Below are 16,789 nucleotides of genomic sequence, written 5' to 3'. Positions count from 1 at the left end.
TTTAAATCTAGTTTCTTAACCACATTATGTTTCGGGCCTTTCCGTGAGCACTCGTTCACTCGTAGATTGCGCACCTGTGCCGCCTCAAACCCATTTCCTGATTGGCTGACTGAAAGCGTCGTGGTCTCGCGGGGCACACGCGCAGCAGAGCAGAGTTGTCTCTGACTCTCTGCCGGAGCTGTCCGGCTTACGTTTAATAATCTCCCTTCAGTCATTTGGCTTTTTCCCCACCTTGCTTTGCAAAAATGGAGTTATTTTCTCGCTATCTGGATAGAAGCAATTCGGTCAGGTAAGCTTTTTATGTTTAAATAAGTTGCGTTCAAATATAGTTTTGTTACCTCATCATTCTGAAATGCCGCATGTTAAAATGTAACAACGTTAAAAACAACCGCGAAAGTCATCAGGAAGTTTTATGACGTGATCAGGGTTGGATTTAACGTTGCACTTTGTAACTTGGAGACTTGGATTTGTGTTGTTTATAGTTGACAAACAATTGGGGGAAATGGTGAAAGTACATTTACTGAGCTAACCTTGAACTTCGTACACGGATCTCTCCGTGTGATTGATTACCAGTCTGGTACACCGCAACAACAAGAGCTGATAAAATAACTGTCTTTCTTTTTAACTTTCACTTCTGCATTTTCAGCCTTCTGGCTGCTTTCTTCTTCCTTCGTAGAGAAACTCCTCTCACCATCTGTTCATTTCCACGAGTTTTAACCGTGTAGCCCACAGCACTGCGATCTGTTTCTGTCATCTGCATGATGGTTGTTGTCTTACAGCTCTGTCATAACTCACGACATTATGAAAGAGGAGAACCTCAGAGATGACCTGAGGTATTATTTCATGAGCCCCTGTGAGAAGTACAGAGCCCGAAGACACATTCCCTGGAAAATGGGAGTCCAGATCCTGAAAATCATCATGGTCACCACACAAGTATGTGCACTGGGGTTTATTGTATGTTGGGAAAGACCAGGAAAGAGGCAGCACTCAGAAGGGGCTTCCTGGAACTGCAATATGTAATCGAAGGCATGCAGCCAAGAGCAGTGTGTATATACATGCTTACACTGAGGGTCCTGCTTAAAATGGGAGAATAAAGGAATATTTGTGTTTGTCTTTATTTTGCTGCTAAATTTGTATTGTTTCGGAAGCACATGGCCCTAAAACAACACAAACGTCTTCAAAGCACCTCATCAGTATTTCACGTAACACTTTAAAACTACTTGTAAATGTGTAGCTGTGGGAGATTGCACAATACTCCATGTCCATAACAACTACAGTTTTGGGTAATCTCCTTTTTAAAAGGCCCAACTGACTGAGAGGTATGTCAGAGATGTAAAGCTACCATAACATGTGTTTTCCACCTCAAAAGGAATAAGACGCGTATATGTTCAACTCTCCTTTCTTGTTTTCCCCACAGCTCGTCCTGTTCGGCCTCAACAACCAGCTGGTGGTTTCCTATAAGGAAGAGAACACCATGGCGCTCAAACACCTTTTCTTAAAAGGCTACAGCGGGGTCGATGAGGACGACTACAGCGTTGCCGTCTACACAAAGCACGACGTCTATGAAAGTCTGTTTTATGTCATGGATCAGGCAAGTAACAGTGACTTTTTTACTGTAGCATTATGAAGTGTATGTAGTGTTGAGTTTTATTATAGAATATGCACATCAGGAACTCCAATCTAATGCTCATATAAACATATCTGGTGTAATTTAAGCATCGCATGAGTTGGAACTGCTTTATTTTTTGAATTTCTTGTTTTATTGTGTTTCACTGCGATATTCCAGTTTTCAGCTTCTTTATTGTCTCGTCACCCTGGAGTGTTTTCTGTTTTTTTTTTTTTTTGTTTTTTGTTTTTATTTTCCTTGTGTACAGTACAGTCAGCTGGGCCAGCTCTCCGTGGGCCCGATCAGTTACGCAGAGGATGAAAATGGCAAGTTGCTGCCCCTCACCATATGTAAAGAGTACTATAGGAGGGGCAGCGTGGAGCCTTCAGATGAGATCTATGACATCGATGCTCAGCTGGAGACGGGTGAGAGGGAAAATTTGCATGTCAGTTTGCTGTTATACGCGGCGAAGTTGGTGTCAGATTTGCCATTTAGATAATTAAGCTCAGTGTTGTTAAAATTTCCCCTTTGGGCTCCTGTAGTTTTAATATTTAATGACAAACCTGAATACCTGTAATGTAAATGTGTGATGAGAGTTTTCATTAGAAACGGGACAAAAGATTCATGTTTAAAAATACCATTTCTTATATATTTCAGACATTTTAGAACCATTATGGGATTTACTGGTAATTTAAACAGGTCATGAAATTCCATATTGGAGTATAAGAACAAATTTTGAGGGGGAAACAAAAGCTGTGTCTGTGTTTTTTACACACCTCATATATGTGATGGGTTTTTTCAGTTTGTATGTCACACGATCCAAATACTGCAAACCTGTGGAGAGCAGAGAATTCATCCTTTTTTAATCTGGATTTTTACAGGTATGCTGTTTAAATTATTTACATTACATGCTGACATCCCCTTTTTAAATCAAACATTTCGCCGCTTTTTCAGACTTGTCGACATCAAAATAACCTTCCAGTTGAAGGGAATCAACCTCCAGACGGTGCGTTCGCGAGAGTTACCCGACTGCTACTCCTTCTTTGTTACGGTATAAGTTTCTTGGCTTTATTAACGCCATGTAAAAGCAGCAAACACAGCTGGATTGAAGCACATATAAACACCTGGATCCCTTTGATTTGATAGATAACGTTCGATAACCAGTGTCACAGTGGAAAGGTGAAACTATTCCTGGACATAGACGCTGAAAGCAGCGCGTGCCGAGACTGGAAGATATCGGGGACGGGTAAGGTGAACTTCTCTAACCGAAAAATTAATTAATGGTAACAAATGAGGGAGGAATGAGACAGGTTATGGCGTTGAAAACTGTTTTTCACATTTGAGTAAAACAACAGGTCAGCCTGCAAATGCATGTTTGGAATATTTGTAAAAATATCAAAATGTTGTCAAGTTTCAAAGAATCAGACTAAATAAAAATAAACTCTTGTGGACCAATGTGTCTGTCCAGTTTATTTTGTGTTGCAGCAGCTTGTTCACCACGTTGTTAAAGTGTGTGGAAGGATTTGTCTCCAAACTTGTACCAGGACTGGGCAGTTTCCTGTAACTGAGGCGTTTGCATTCAGACTTGTGTTATCAGTGTCAGAACTGTGAGTGTGAGGGAGTTGAGTGATAAACCCTCTCACACCCACACTTGTGCTTTTTGTGTGTGTGTATTTCAGCTCAGAAGAACACACACTATCTGCTGGTATTTGATGCCTTCGTCATTCTGATGTGCCTCACATCAGCCGTGCTGTGCACTCGCTCCATCATACTGGCCGTCAGGTTACTGCAGGTCAGCAACACCATGCAAGCAGCTACCTTTTTGCTTTTTTTTTTTTTTTCTTTTTGAAATTAACTTAAACATCGTGGATAAAGGTGTGTGCGTGCGCGTGTGTGTGTGTTAAATTGACTGAATTTCCATTGTTTTATTTTGAAGAGGTTCTCCAGATTCTTCCATGAAAACTTTAATCGGAAAGTGTGCGAGGACGACCAGAGGGAGTTTCTGAACGGCTGGTACTTGCTGGTCATCGTCAGCGACCTCTTCGCCATAATTGGATCGATTCTGAAGATGGAGATACAAGCAAAGGTAAAATGAATAATCCCTTTCTTTCTTGCAATGGCGTTTAACCATAACCCCCCCCCCCTATTCAGTTGTCATTTAAAAGGTGTCAAATAATTGCAGAAGATTTGAAAATGTATATCTTTATGTAGAAAAGGTTTTGTATAATAAGCTGTTGTCAGAATTTATTTAATATTACTTTCTACACCAGGATCTTTTTCTACAGCTGACGCTGGTAACTGTGCAGGGGCGGATCTAGCAAAGTTTAGCCAGGGGGGCCGATAGGGCATTAACAGGGAAAAGGGGGCACAAAGACATACTTTTCTTTCTTATTCTCATTTAAAATGTCGAGCTTTTAATAAATAATTATCTGAATCTTACACCCAAAGTTTTTACCTGATATAAAATGTATAGAAGTCCATTACTGTATATAGTAACTGTTAAGTCTAATATACCCTAGTAAGCTATAGTACTTTTTCCTTTGGGAACCATCTGTGCAGTCTGCAGTTCTGTTGAAGAAAGATGTTGAATCTATTTAATTATTGTAGAAAAATCATTGATTTCTGTGCATTTTATTTTACCGGTGCATTCGATTAAGGTTGATTACGTCAATTAAGCATCACGAGGTGGAAAGTGGTTCCCTTTGTTGTTGCTGGGAGTTGGCAACCCTATTAGTTAGGTTGTTTAATATTTCTACTAAGTACTCTTTAAAATACCAGAATAGGGAGGCTAGAGGATTTAAGTTTATTAGATTGATCAGTTTTGCTGAACTATGAAGTATTTTTTTTTTTTTTTTTTTTGTATTTGTTTGTTTTTGTTTGTTTTTTTGTTTTTTAAACATGAGTATGAACTTATACAAAATGCAGCAAGACATTTAAAAAACTGTTTTATTGATTAAAAAACACTATATCAGATTCATATCGGACATAAAAAAGTGGTATCGTGCCATCTCTAGTGTGTAGGCAAATTTTTATCATATTTCATTATTTTAATGTTTTATTTATATCCACCGATGTGTTTTAAAGAGTTAGACTCATTTATGCCCAACTTTACTTCTTTTGTATAATTTATCACTGTAGGTGAAGCTCTACTATTATTTGCTACAATAACTTTTCAGCGGAGGTTAAGTTGTCTGATTGCAGCATTAATTCACCAGTTCGGTTTTAATATCTTATAATTACATTGTTAGACGTATAAAGGACAGTTTGGACCTTTAATCAAACTTTAAATTCCAAACCAAATTTCAACGTGACTGACGACACTTTGCATTGTGATTCGGACGTTGATAATAACTTTGAGCAGTTGGACACAAATAGAAATTGCAAAATCAGTGAAGCTGTCCTTTAAGAAACCTGCAGTTTACATTTATAGTTTTCTTCTCAGTGCACATGCATTAAAGCATAAAAGCACGTTAAGGTTTATCGTTCCTTGGCTTCACTTTGTGCTTTGAACCCTAATAAAATAATCACCCAGACTATGTCATTTACTGCAATCATACAGCAAAACCAGCTTTACTGTAATATAACTTATGTATACTGTGTGTAATTATGTAACAGAGTTTTCTAGAACTATGATTTCATCCCTAATCGTGGACTTTCTCTGCTCTCTTTTGTAGAACCTTACAAATTATGACGTGTGCAGTATCTTCCTGGGGACGTCTACATTACTGGTGTGGGTTGGAGTGATCAGGTACCTGGGATACTTCCAGAAATACAATGTGAGTCCATGCTCGGCACGACTGATGTAAGGCATTAATGTTCTACATTTATGATCTCAGAGTTTGAAGTCTGTTTCATGTGAGAGCTTCCAATGAGCAAAATATTAAGCAGGAGCTCATCACATTAAGCTTAATGCAACAGTGATGGAGAAACTTGTATTAATATGCTGTGAGAATGATATATTTATTTTAATTCTCATCATGCACATGTGTAGACCTGTATCAGTCCGCTCCACTCTCACATAAATCTTTATTTGTTGTCTCATAAGGTTTAAAATTCACTTAAAAACAGTATATTTCTTCCAAGTTTAGGTGCTGATCCTAACCATGAAGGCAGCCTTTCCAAAGGTCCTGCGTTTCTGCTGCTGTGCTGGCATGATCTACCTCGGCTATACTTTTTGTGGCTGGATTGTACTGGGGCCGTACCACGAGAAGGTAACTTTCTAACTGGTTTTGAGGAAATCACTGTGATGGGTGTGACAGATGCAGGGGAAACAGTCCAGACTTCTTTTTTCTTTCTCTCGAAATGTTGCTGACGCTACAGATATTGAATTGAGGAACTCCCAAAAGTGCACATCTTTTAAAAAACGGACTTACAGTAGTGTTTTAGGTGATTGTTTTTGATCGTGTCCCAGATTCAGACTCTTGATAACCTGTAGATGAGATATTCAAAGTTTGATTTTTATGAGATTTGCAAATCAGTGATTTGTTTATTTGACAGTTTATTTTTTTATTTACTTTTTTGGAACTGTGGTTGTACGATACTTTCCTTTTTATGATGACTGTCAGATTGGACTTGGAGAAGTTAAATCTTAACTTCTCCATCAGGTTTTCCAAGCTCTTTCTTTCAAATTGCTATTTCAGCATGTTGCTCTTCAAACTGAACAAAGTGTACACATGGCCTTTGGCTTCCCTGTACAGGAGCAACTAGAGTTCACAGTGCATTTATAAGACTCTCTAAATAAAACGGCCACTAGGTGTCAGTGCACGATAATGCTTGTTTTGCTTCACTGGCTGCTGTTTGCTGCTTCATTGGTGACCAGGTTTTCAACATTGTACAGTGATTGCTGCCACATTCATAACACATTCATTTGTACACTGATGTGTGTGCATATGCGTGGATGAATCAACCATTTGAGGAATGAATCAAATGGTTGATGATTAGCAACAGAATTGTGCCACATTCAGTTTTGGGCCAACTGCCCCGAAACAGAGCAAATATCTCAAACTGAAAGAGGCTACAAGAAGCAGTTTCCTCCAAATACATACAAGTGAGAAACAAAGTTGAGCGGCTCATGTTTTAAGAATTTGTGGAGATTACAGCTGGACTTGAGCAACATTTGGAGCACTTCTTAAAATCCTGAGAAACTCTAACCTTAACTGGGAGCTCCCCAGACAGTGATCTGTATGTTTAGCTGTTCTGGCTTGTTAAGATAAATTATTTACGGAAGTCTGAGCAGAAGTAGGCGTCTAAACACGGCAGAGCTCCTAATCTGCAGAGGCAGATGTGGGGAAGCCTGAGAACAGCTGCCTCACATCTTGCCTCTCACTGGCTAAATTGTTGATAATCTTGTGCTGAAGAGGAGTAACTACTGTAAATATATTGTGAGCTGATTTTTGTGTTTGCCTTTATGTCACTTCACTACCTCCCATGTTTAGGAATGCCCGTCTGTGGAACTAACAAAGCATCCATACGGTTGGTGCACTGAAGGCATTCAAGCAGGTCATTTTAGCTGTTAAGTACACTTTTCTCTGTTTAACAGTGAAATAGACTCTTATCAGGCCCACATGAAAAGCAAACTGTTACCCGACTACCATTTGTGCAACCAGCTCTGCTATGCCAGCGTTTCACGTCAGCCGTGTTACAGTTCTTTACGTTTGCGCAGCGATGCAGTCAACGGAGACTTTTATATTTATACTGCGATGTTTCGGGGAGTCCCCCGTAGTGACCTGTAAGTGTTTCCAGGATCCTCAGGTTATTTACAGAAGGAAATCAGCAGGGGATGACCTGCGGCTTGCCGTTCCACACGTCTTCAAGTGCTGTCAGCTGAATCCATAGTGTCTGAGAGTGATGTTGTTTTTAGATCTTATCTCATTCTTGTGGAACATGACTTCTTTCTGTTTTGTGTCGGGCTTTCTGATTGGTTCTTTCAACCAACGGTCTCCCTTTTTTCCTTTCCTCTTTAGACAAACTCGTTGTCTTATTATTAAGCCTGCGAGGTCCAGCGTTTCTTTTAGTACAACCAAGTACTTTTGGAAACTCCAAGTTTTCTTTAATCTCTGATCAAAACACAGTGAAGCTGACCTATACCTGAGCATTCAGGCTGTTTACTTAAACACTTCTGTTGCCTGTTTAATATGTTGATGGTAATAATCTGTGACTCGTCTTTCTTTGATAAACTGGGTTTCGACCTAAGACTTACTCATTGTCATTTGTTACATCAGCTACTTAAAAGATCAAAACAGTGTTTCAGTGTGAAGAATTTTTACTTGCAATTTATAAGAAAAATAATAAAATAATGTCATGTTGTTCTTTTGAAGTTGGTGATTAACACTAAATTGTATTTTATGGCATTTTTACAGACCAAATGTATAACTTTTTTTTTTTTTTAAAGGAAGAAAAGCTGCAGTAATGTAACAAATTTCTTTCAATCTCCTCATTTGTTTTGTTTTCCAGGAAATCTCAGATTTCTGTGGATTTGTTAACTGCTCACTGCACTGTTATTTCCCTCTTTCTCTGTAGTTTGAGGGCCTGAGTCTTGTGGCAGAGTGCCTGTTCTCTCTGCTGAATGGAGACGACATGTTCACCACCTTCGCCCAGCTTAAGGACAAAAACACCTTGGTGTGGCTCTTCAGTCGGGCTTACCTGTACTCCTTCATCTCCCTGTTCATCTACATGGTGCTGTCGCTCTTTATCGCGCTTATAACCGACGCCTATGAGACCATCAAGGTACTTACGTTACCGAGTGCGAGTCATTTGAAAACTGTGGCATTTTGTCAATTAAACTCTTGGATCTTGTTAGACCTGACAGGAGGCTGGAAAATGTGGACTAAAACTGAACAACAATCCTTACTGTACTTTGAGCTTTCTGCCAGCAAGACAAAAGGGATGTTCACATCTCTTCTGACAGAACCACAAAAAAGGGACGTCCCTGTGTGAGATTGCCACTCTTCAACCAAATGCCACATCAGTGTTGCAGGTTAAGTCTAGCTGCGTGACAAAGAGAAAGGATGGTGCAAATCGAGTGCATTCATATGAGTGAAGTAGTGTGTCTTCACTCTGGGTTGGGAAGCAACTCCTTCAAGTTGAAGGAGTTAAGGTGGCTTCGGGGTCCTGTTCATGAGTCGGGGAATGAGCGGGAGATTGACAGATGGATTGGTGCAGCGTCTGCAGTAATGAGGATGCTGTAGCTGTCTGCTATGGGAGGAGATGGCATCAATTTACTGGGTGCTTTATGCCTCCCACCCACGCATGGCCACAAGCTGTTGATAGCAGCCAGAAGGAGCTTCCTCAGTAGGGTGTCTGGGTTATTTCTTAAAAAGGGTGAAGACCTTAGTTATTTAAAAGGGGCTCAGTAGAATGGTACTTGGGCATTTGGGTGCCTCCTGCATGAATCCTAGGTTAGGTGTTTGAGCGGCTTAACAGATAGTTCAGGGCTGAAGAAACTGCAGAGGAGCTGGATGAGGTTGACAGATGAGTGGGGAGTCTGGGCATCTATGAACCAAATAAGCAGCAGGATGGACGGAGAGAAGTGTCGAGGACAAAAAGAGGGGGGGGGTTAAGTGCATCTTGTGCTCTTCTTACATCTTACTTCCTGTCTTGCTTGTCCCTTAGGCAATAATGTAATTGCATCTTGCTGAGAGGAGACAACAATCAGTGAATATCACATCTATAAAAAGCCTTTATTTCAAATTTTATATTTAAATTATGAAGAAAAATGTGAAGAAACCAGTCACAATGTTTCTCAATCCATGTTTCAGTCATTGCGGTACCTGTTTGTGGGCTTGAGTCTACAATATGTGTTAAATTGGTGTGCATTTCTCAAATCTAGCATGGAAAAAGTTTTGTCTTCTGACTTTAAATGTGATGCATTTTGGACTTTTTCTATTTGCTAACAGAGTTACCAGAAAAATGGGTTCCCGCAGACCGACCTGCAGAAGTTTCTCCACGAGCCGACAGAGCTGCCTAACATAGAGGAGAGCGATCAGACAGACGTCAGCGTCAGGCACTCTGTACTCTGCTACTGCCAGTGGTACGACTGTTCACAGCAGTGTTGCTTGTTTAATATTTAATCTCTCTTCACACACTCAGCCACACCTGGAACCTGTTCTCTACAAACATCAATGTAACATAAGAGGTATTGTGTTTTAAATACCTGCTTAGAGTTGTTAGCCAGTGAGATTTAAGATTTTATTATAGTTTGACGGTTGCTTGTTGACTATTAGGGCTATTACTTGGCTTAGCTTATTACTTAGGTCTTAGCTTGAGAAGAAGATGTAGTCTTAACCTCTTAAATCTTGGCCATCAATCAATATCTAAATCAACTGATGGTCAAAACAACTGTCACTTTTAGTTACTGTTAACATGAATGCTGACGGTCATGCTGGCAAGAGTGAAACACATCTCTTGTTCTTGGGAAAGATTCATGAAGTCTTTGGAAAAGAGCTGGCACCAGCGTCAAAAGTGAAGTTGATCAGAGAAATGTCGAGGAAACGCCGTTACATTCTCACTCTCCCTTTCAGTCCGTGTACAAATAAACAGGATTCACGGTAACATTCAGAAATGAAAACAGAGTTTGTGTCGCTTACACCTTGTCGCCATGATATACAGTGGGGCAAAAAAGTATTTAGTCAGCCACCGATTGTGCAAGTTCCCCCACCTAAAATGATGACAGAGGTCAGTAATTTGCACCAGAGGTACACTTCAACTGTGAGAGACAGAATGTGAAAACAAAATCCATGAATCCACATGGTAGGATTTGTAAAGAATTTATTGGTAAATCAGGGTGGAAAATAAGTATTTGGTCACCTCAAACAAGGAAAATCTCTGGCTCTCACAGACCTGTAACGTCTTCTGTAAGAAGCTTTTCTGTCCCCCACTCGTTACCTGTATGAATGGCACCTGTTTGAACTCATCATCTGTATAAAAGACACCTGTCCACAGCCTCAAACAGTCAGACTCCAAACTCCGCCATGGCCAAGACCAAAGAGCTTTCGAAGGACACCAGGAAAAGTATTGTAGACCTGCACCAGACTGGGAAGAGTGAATCTACAATAGGCAAGCAGCTTGGTGTGAACAAATCAACTGTGGGAGCAATCATCAGAAAATGGAAGACATACAAGACCACTGATAATCTCCCACGATCTGGGGCTCCACGCAAGATCTCATCCCGTGGGGTCAAAATGATCATGAGAACGGTGAGCAAAGATCCCAGAACCACACGGGGGGACCTGGTGAATGACCTGCAGAGAGCTGGGACCAAAGTAACAAAGGTCACCATCAGTAACACTACAACGGCAGGGAATCAAATCCCGCAGTGCCAGACGTGTTCCGCTGCTGAAGCCAGTGCATGTCCAGGCCCGTCTGAAGTTTGCCAGAGAGCACATGGATGATACAGCAGAGGATTGGGAGAATGTCATGTGGTCAGATGAAACCAAAGTAGAACTTTTTGGTATAAACTCAACTCGTCGTGTTTGGAGGAAGAAGAATACTGAGTTGCATCCCAAGAACACCATACCTACTGTGAAGCATGGGGGTGGAAACATCATGCTATGGGGCTGTTTTTCTGCCAAGGGGACAGGACGACTGATCCGTGTTAAGGACAGAATGAATGGGGCCATGTATCGTGAGATTTGGAGCCAAAACCTCCTTCCATCAGTGAGAACTTTGAAGATGAAACGAGGCTGGGTCTTCCAACATGACAATGATCCAAAACACACCGCCCGGGCAACAAAGGAGTGGCTCCGTAAGAAGCATTTGAAAGTCCTGGAGTGGCCTAGCCAGTCTCCAGACCTCAACCCCATAGAAAATCTGTGGCGGGAGTTGAAAGTCCGTGTTGCTCGGCGACAGCCCCAAAACATCACTGCTCTCGAGAAGATCTGCATGGAGGAATGGGCCAAAATACCAGCTACTGTGTGTGCAAACCTGGTAAAGACCTATAGTAAACGTTTGACCTCTGTTATTGCCAACAAAGGTTATGTTACAAAGTATTGAGTTGTATTTTTGTTATTGACCAAATACTTATTTTCCACCCTGATTTACCAATAAATTCTTTACAAATCCTACCATGTGGATTCATGGATTTTTTTTTTTCACATTCTGTCTCTCACAGTTGAAGTGTACCTCTGGTGCAAATTACTGACCTCTGTCATCATTTTAGGTGGGGAACTTGCACAATCGGTGGCTGACTAAATACTTTTTTGCCCCACTGTACGGACACCGTACTCCTCTGTATGTCGGTGTTTTCTTCTCATTCCATTTCCATGAGCCAATCTCCATCATCGGCAGGCAGCCGACTGCAGCGGAGTTTCCTCCACGCTGCGGTTTGGCTCCGTCTTACGTGGTTTGAGAGCAATGAAATTAGTGGTGGGAGCTATGCTGACACACCCAGTGATGGGCTGATTACAGAGAAACTGAGGGCCTCCACACTGAGGAACACCCCTGCCCCCACCGTCCCCTTAAACTCCCAGCACCTCTGTACTGTGTTATGTCCTTGAATGCACAGGTCACAGTAAACATTGTGACTCAAAATGAGCTGAAAAGGCTCAGTGGTGAGTCGAAAGCAGTTTTGAATGCATTGGAGAGACTGGTTTAGCGGCTTTGTTGTGCGTGGTTTTATTAGAATGACCTCACACTGTGTTCTCTCTTTATCATTTACTTAACCTCTTTTCGGTTGTCTGATAACATGAAGTGTTTAACATGCCTGAGAAATGTTTCATTTTATTTCCCGTTATCGTTTAAAGCGGCAGCGCAGTGCCCCGTTTGCTCCCAGCAACACTTCCTCCATCACAGTCAGCACATTACTGTGAAGTTGATGTTTCTGTTCAGGAGAATGTTTCGCTGTAAACGGACACCAGGATTGGTTTCTGTAGCCGTCATCACAATCATTCCACTTCAAAAGCAGGAGACTGTTTTGTGACTGAGTGCATGAGATGTTGTTTACCCAGTAAAGCAACTACTGTAGTCATTTGTATAGAGCTGTGTTTCGCGTTTGCCACCAAACTGTTATTTTTTTTTCCTGCCAGAGCTTTGAATGTTTGTACACACTGTAAAAATGATCTGTAGTCGTGTACTCGTTGGGAAAGTCCTGGCACTGGGAAAAGTTTCCTTTGCTGTATGTGTTATGATGACACATTGGAGCTTAGACAGTCTGTTTCCTCCCTCGGGGCTCTTCAGCCGTTGTTTCAGCAGACGTTAACACGCCGACTTTGAGGGTTTTGTTTTGGGCTTGTTATTTTATTTTTATTTATTTTTTATGGATGTTTGTCAGCCGTTTTCTATCACCCAGCTTTCCTGGGATTCCAGCTCTGGTTGCCTTGAGTGTTTAAGGAAGTCGAGTTTCAGTTACAGTGCCATTATGTACTGATGTGTAATGTACATCCTCTGTTGAAATTGGTGACCATCTTTTAAAGTTGGTTCAGTTTTCTTATTCGCACTCTTGTAGATTTGCACTGACTATATAATTGCATTCATTTGCAGCCTTTGACCTGGCTAGATCTCATTTTTTACAAGCATCCTTATCTTACTGTCCCAGCAAAAATTAGATCAGTGTTCTCAGTTAACGTTTTAATGTCTTACTGGGTGAAATTTCATCTGGATCTGTTACCTTGTTTGGAAAGGAAGCTGGGAAGTGATCCTTGGGTTGGATTTAAAACTTGTTTACCAAAAGCGTCAGGTTTGTTATCTCTTGTATATTATGACTCTTGTGAATTCAATTAAATGTAATAGAACGTATATGTGTGACAAAGGTTGTAAACTTAACAGTATTTGGACTTAAATGTATCAGCTGCAGTCTGTCAAAGATTATGGCCCTATTCCTCAAAATGTTGACTCCCATCATAAACTCTGAGATCAGCAACTCAGACTTTACAGTTTCAGAACAGGCCGATCAGACTTCACCTGGAGTTTCACGTGCATGAGTAGGAAAAAGAAAGCAGCAGTCAGCGGCGCTCCGATACTATGACTCACCGTAGCATTTGGTAAATAAAGAGAAGAGCCTCCACTTTAATCCGGTGTACTGAGGAATCTGAATGTGTCAGTGTGGATCATGATGTTTATCTTACAAACAGGACAGGTGAATGGAGTCATTTTAATCAGCCTGGGGCACTCTGTCATCATCAGACAGAAAACATTCATGTCTTGTCTTTGGCTGCGTTTTGACAGTCACCACCATTGCTAAGCCTCATATCAAAGACATTACATTCATGCAAATTAATTGTATCCTGTGTGGTCAGCAGGAGGGATTTACACTCTTTGTTATGGTCAGTGTTGGGGTTAACAACACTGTCAGTGCGCCCCAGGGCGGCTGTGGCTACATGTAGCTGCCATAGTGTGTGGGTGGGTGGATGACTGGATGTGTAAAGCGCTTTGGGGTCCTTAGGGACTAGTAAAGCGATATATAAATACAGGCCATTTACCATTTAACACGGAACACCTTTAAGAAAAGTATTGCATTACATTACTGATTTACTCCCAGGAGAAAGTAATTCGTAGCACTGAAAAAGGTCCTGAAGGGCACACACCTCATGAAACGTCTCATAATTACCAGTTAAGAATGTAAAAACCTGAGTGAGTGACTGCGCATCAGTTTGTTACCTGTTGAAGATCAGGGTCTTTGTGCTGGTCTGGGGTCAGCATTCACTCAGCTTTTACTCTGGGTTCTTGGCTAGCTTAGCATTAGCATGCTGTCTGTGCTTGCAAAGAGCTGAAATATGTTAGCAGCATAATGTCGTTGTTTCTGTCCTGTATGTAGTCTGCACTTCACCACCGTGCACTCGTCCTTTTGTGCAATAAAAGTTTGTTTTCTCCTTTGACAACAAAATGATTAGATACAACTTCCTTGCTCACTTGGTCTCATCGTCATCATCAATCATTCCAATCCTGGAAAATGTTCTGCTTACAGCAGATCATAAAAATGAAGGAAAATTATCTTTTGTTTAAAAACAAAGTGTTTGAACTTTGATACAGTGAAGTGTGCAAATCTTTGCTGTGTGTTGCTATCAAACCTGCGTGAAGTTGAAATTACAGATTGGAGAACGAGGCCTTAATGATGCGTGTGTGGGAATTATCCCAAGAACATTACCGTGATAGTGTTGCAAGATTATGCCCTAAAGTGAGAATTCCTGTCTGCTTGTGTAACAAGTTGGATGTATCATCCCAACATAATATTGATACACTTGGGAATAACAGTGTTGCCTTGGTAGCTACATTTAGAATGGCATGTACCCTGCATTTGAACAACCTGTGTCGCTTTAATAAAGCTGGAGCACATTTGATTAAACATGGGACATGCAAGGTCATTCGTATACAAGCATGTAGGAGTCCCATAAATAGGATACTGCCATTATTTAAGATCGTACACTGCTTGCTTTGATTTTGAATACCAGCAGAAACCACCTATTTTTCTTTCTTGAATTTGGTTCATATCATTTATGAGTAAGATGCGTATTGGTGCTTTCTAAAGAGAAGCATTCGCTAACCACGCAATCGAACGTCTGAGTGAAAAGTAGCCTATGCTGTAGTTTGTCATGATGAAAGGTTGGTGGTTTTATGAGTTCTCTCTCTCCTTCCCTCTCTCCTTACAGAGTTCCAGCAAATGATGATGTCATACTTATCAGCTGACGGCTGCCCCGCCTCTGGATGAGACAGTTTAGGGAGGAAAATGCTGGGAACAATACTTCACATGTCTGAGACAAACTTCTCAACGCTGAAACACTGAAAAAATCCTGGAGAATGTAGATTTACACGTGTAACATCCCGTGAGGTGCAATAAGAAAGGCCAAATGAGTTTCCTCCACTGAACGGGAGTCAGGAGCTCAAGATGCGGAGCTGGAACTGGGACTAAGAAGAAGTGGTTGCTTGGATTAATTGTGTATGTTTATAATACTGCTTAGATGTTTATTTGGCCAAGGAGTTTGGTCGAGTGCTGTTGGGGAATGTACAACATTAAAGTTAATTTATTAAGTGTTGAAGTAAAGGTTGCAGCAAGGCTAATCTTCCTATTTGTCCCTTTTTTTTATTTTTTATTTTTATTTAAATGTAATCATGTCACTGGTGGGAGTGGGGGGTGAGTTTTCTCTGAAGTGCACAAACATGTTTCCCGCAGAGTTGTGAGTAAGACTAGTTTTGAATGAACACACCACAACGATGAGTCAGCTCGATCAGTGTAGAAACCAGCAGGTTAAAGTTAAAGACAAGCTGGAGCATGACTTCTGTTGCAGAGCTGTGCTCCTAGTTTGATCAAAGCATCACATTTCTCCCACATTTTCTCAGCTACGTTGGCCACTAGGTTGCCTTTTATTTATTTATTTTTTAAGTATTTTATCATTCAGCTGTTTAAAATCTTCAAAGCTAGTTTACAAATGAGGCAAAGAAGATATCTGCAGACTGTTAAACGTGCCTGGATCATGAAGTTACAGACCCCTGGACAAAAATGTTTGATGAGCCCTCGCTCATTTTTGTGTTTTGTTTTTTATTTCCTCCTTCTCTTCCCCTTTCTTCAGTAATCAGATGCATCATACAGGAATGTGTGCGTATATGTACACAGAACAGTTTTGAAATAGAGAGCACTGCACCTTTTAGTGAAGAAATATCAAAATACAAGTTTTGTAAAAGCTGTATTATCCTTACACTAAATGAAACAGCCAGAGATTGTTTAAAAAAAAAAAAATGATGCTATGTTTTCGTGCACAAGCAGCTATTATCATCTTCGTCTTGGTTTCTGCCCCCAACGCACCACAACAACCCTCGAGATTCTTGCCAATCTCGGTCATGGATGATTGTTCGTTGTTGTAACGGAGAGCTTTTCTTGGGAAAAGGCACGTTTGGCATGTGTCCACTGAAAAAGGACCTTTTTTTTTCTTTGATGGGGGAAAAAATCCTGCAGGTAAAACAAAACTATTCCCTGGATGCTAAAGGTTTCAGGTCATCAATCCATTGTGATTAGCTTGCATGTCATCTAACTGACATCTCAATAACTTCACTGAAAGGTTTTCATCCAGAATTATTTACAAAAATGAATCAGGAACACATTTATTCACATTTCCTCTATTGTGCCCATGGGTTTGGGAGTACCTGGTCCACAAGATGTCTAACTTTGGGAGAGCCTACTAGCATCGGCATTGTAGGGGAGAAAAGGGGCAGGAAAAATACATACTACTATATTTTACCAATTATGCCATCCTGGTA

General features: G+C 40.8%; 1 protein-coding gene across 1 annotated transcript; it reads left to right on the top strand.

The window, feature by feature from the left end:
* Window positions 1–112: 112 nt before the first annotated feature.
* On the top strand, window positions 113–15,595 carry mcoln2 (mucolipin TRP cation channel 2). Its single transcript, XM_026142897.2, has 14 exons — window positions 113–289; window positions 780–933; window positions 1,418–1,591; window positions 1,875–2,031; window positions 2,409–2,487; window positions 2,561–2,657; window positions 2,753–2,852; window positions 3,286–3,398; window positions 3,543–3,692; window positions 5,281–5,382; window positions 5,695–5,817; window positions 8,126–8,332; window positions 9,502–9,635; window positions 15,187–15,595. Coding segments are annotated over exons 1-14 (1,635 nt in total). The 5' UTR covers window positions 113–245; the 3' UTR covers window positions 15,188–15,595.
* Window positions 15,596–16,789: the final 1,194 nt, after the last annotated feature.

The sequence above is a fragment of the Astatotilapia calliptera genome, chromosome 15 (genome assembly GCF_964374335.1).
Source record: "Astatotilapia calliptera chromosome 15, fAstCal68.1, whole genome shotgun sequence".
Classification (NCBI taxonomy): Eukaryota; Metazoa; Chordata; class Actinopteri; order Cichliformes; family Cichlidae; genus Astatotilapia; species Astatotilapia calliptera.
This window is presented reverse-complemented; position numbering and strand designations above follow the sequence as displayed.

Coding starts and splice junctions, on each gene's coding strand:
- mcoln2 (XM_026142897.2), top strand. CDS start 246: ATGGAGTTATTTTCTCGCTATCTGGATAGAAGCAATTCGGTCAG. Junction 290..779: donor GATAGAAGCAATTCGGTCAG/GTAAGCTTTTTA, acceptor GTTGTCTTACAG/CTCTGTCATAACTCACGACA. Junction 3,693..5,280: donor AGATGGAGATACAAGCAAAG/GTAAAATGAATA, acceptor TCTCTTTTGTAG/AACCTTACAAATTATGACGT.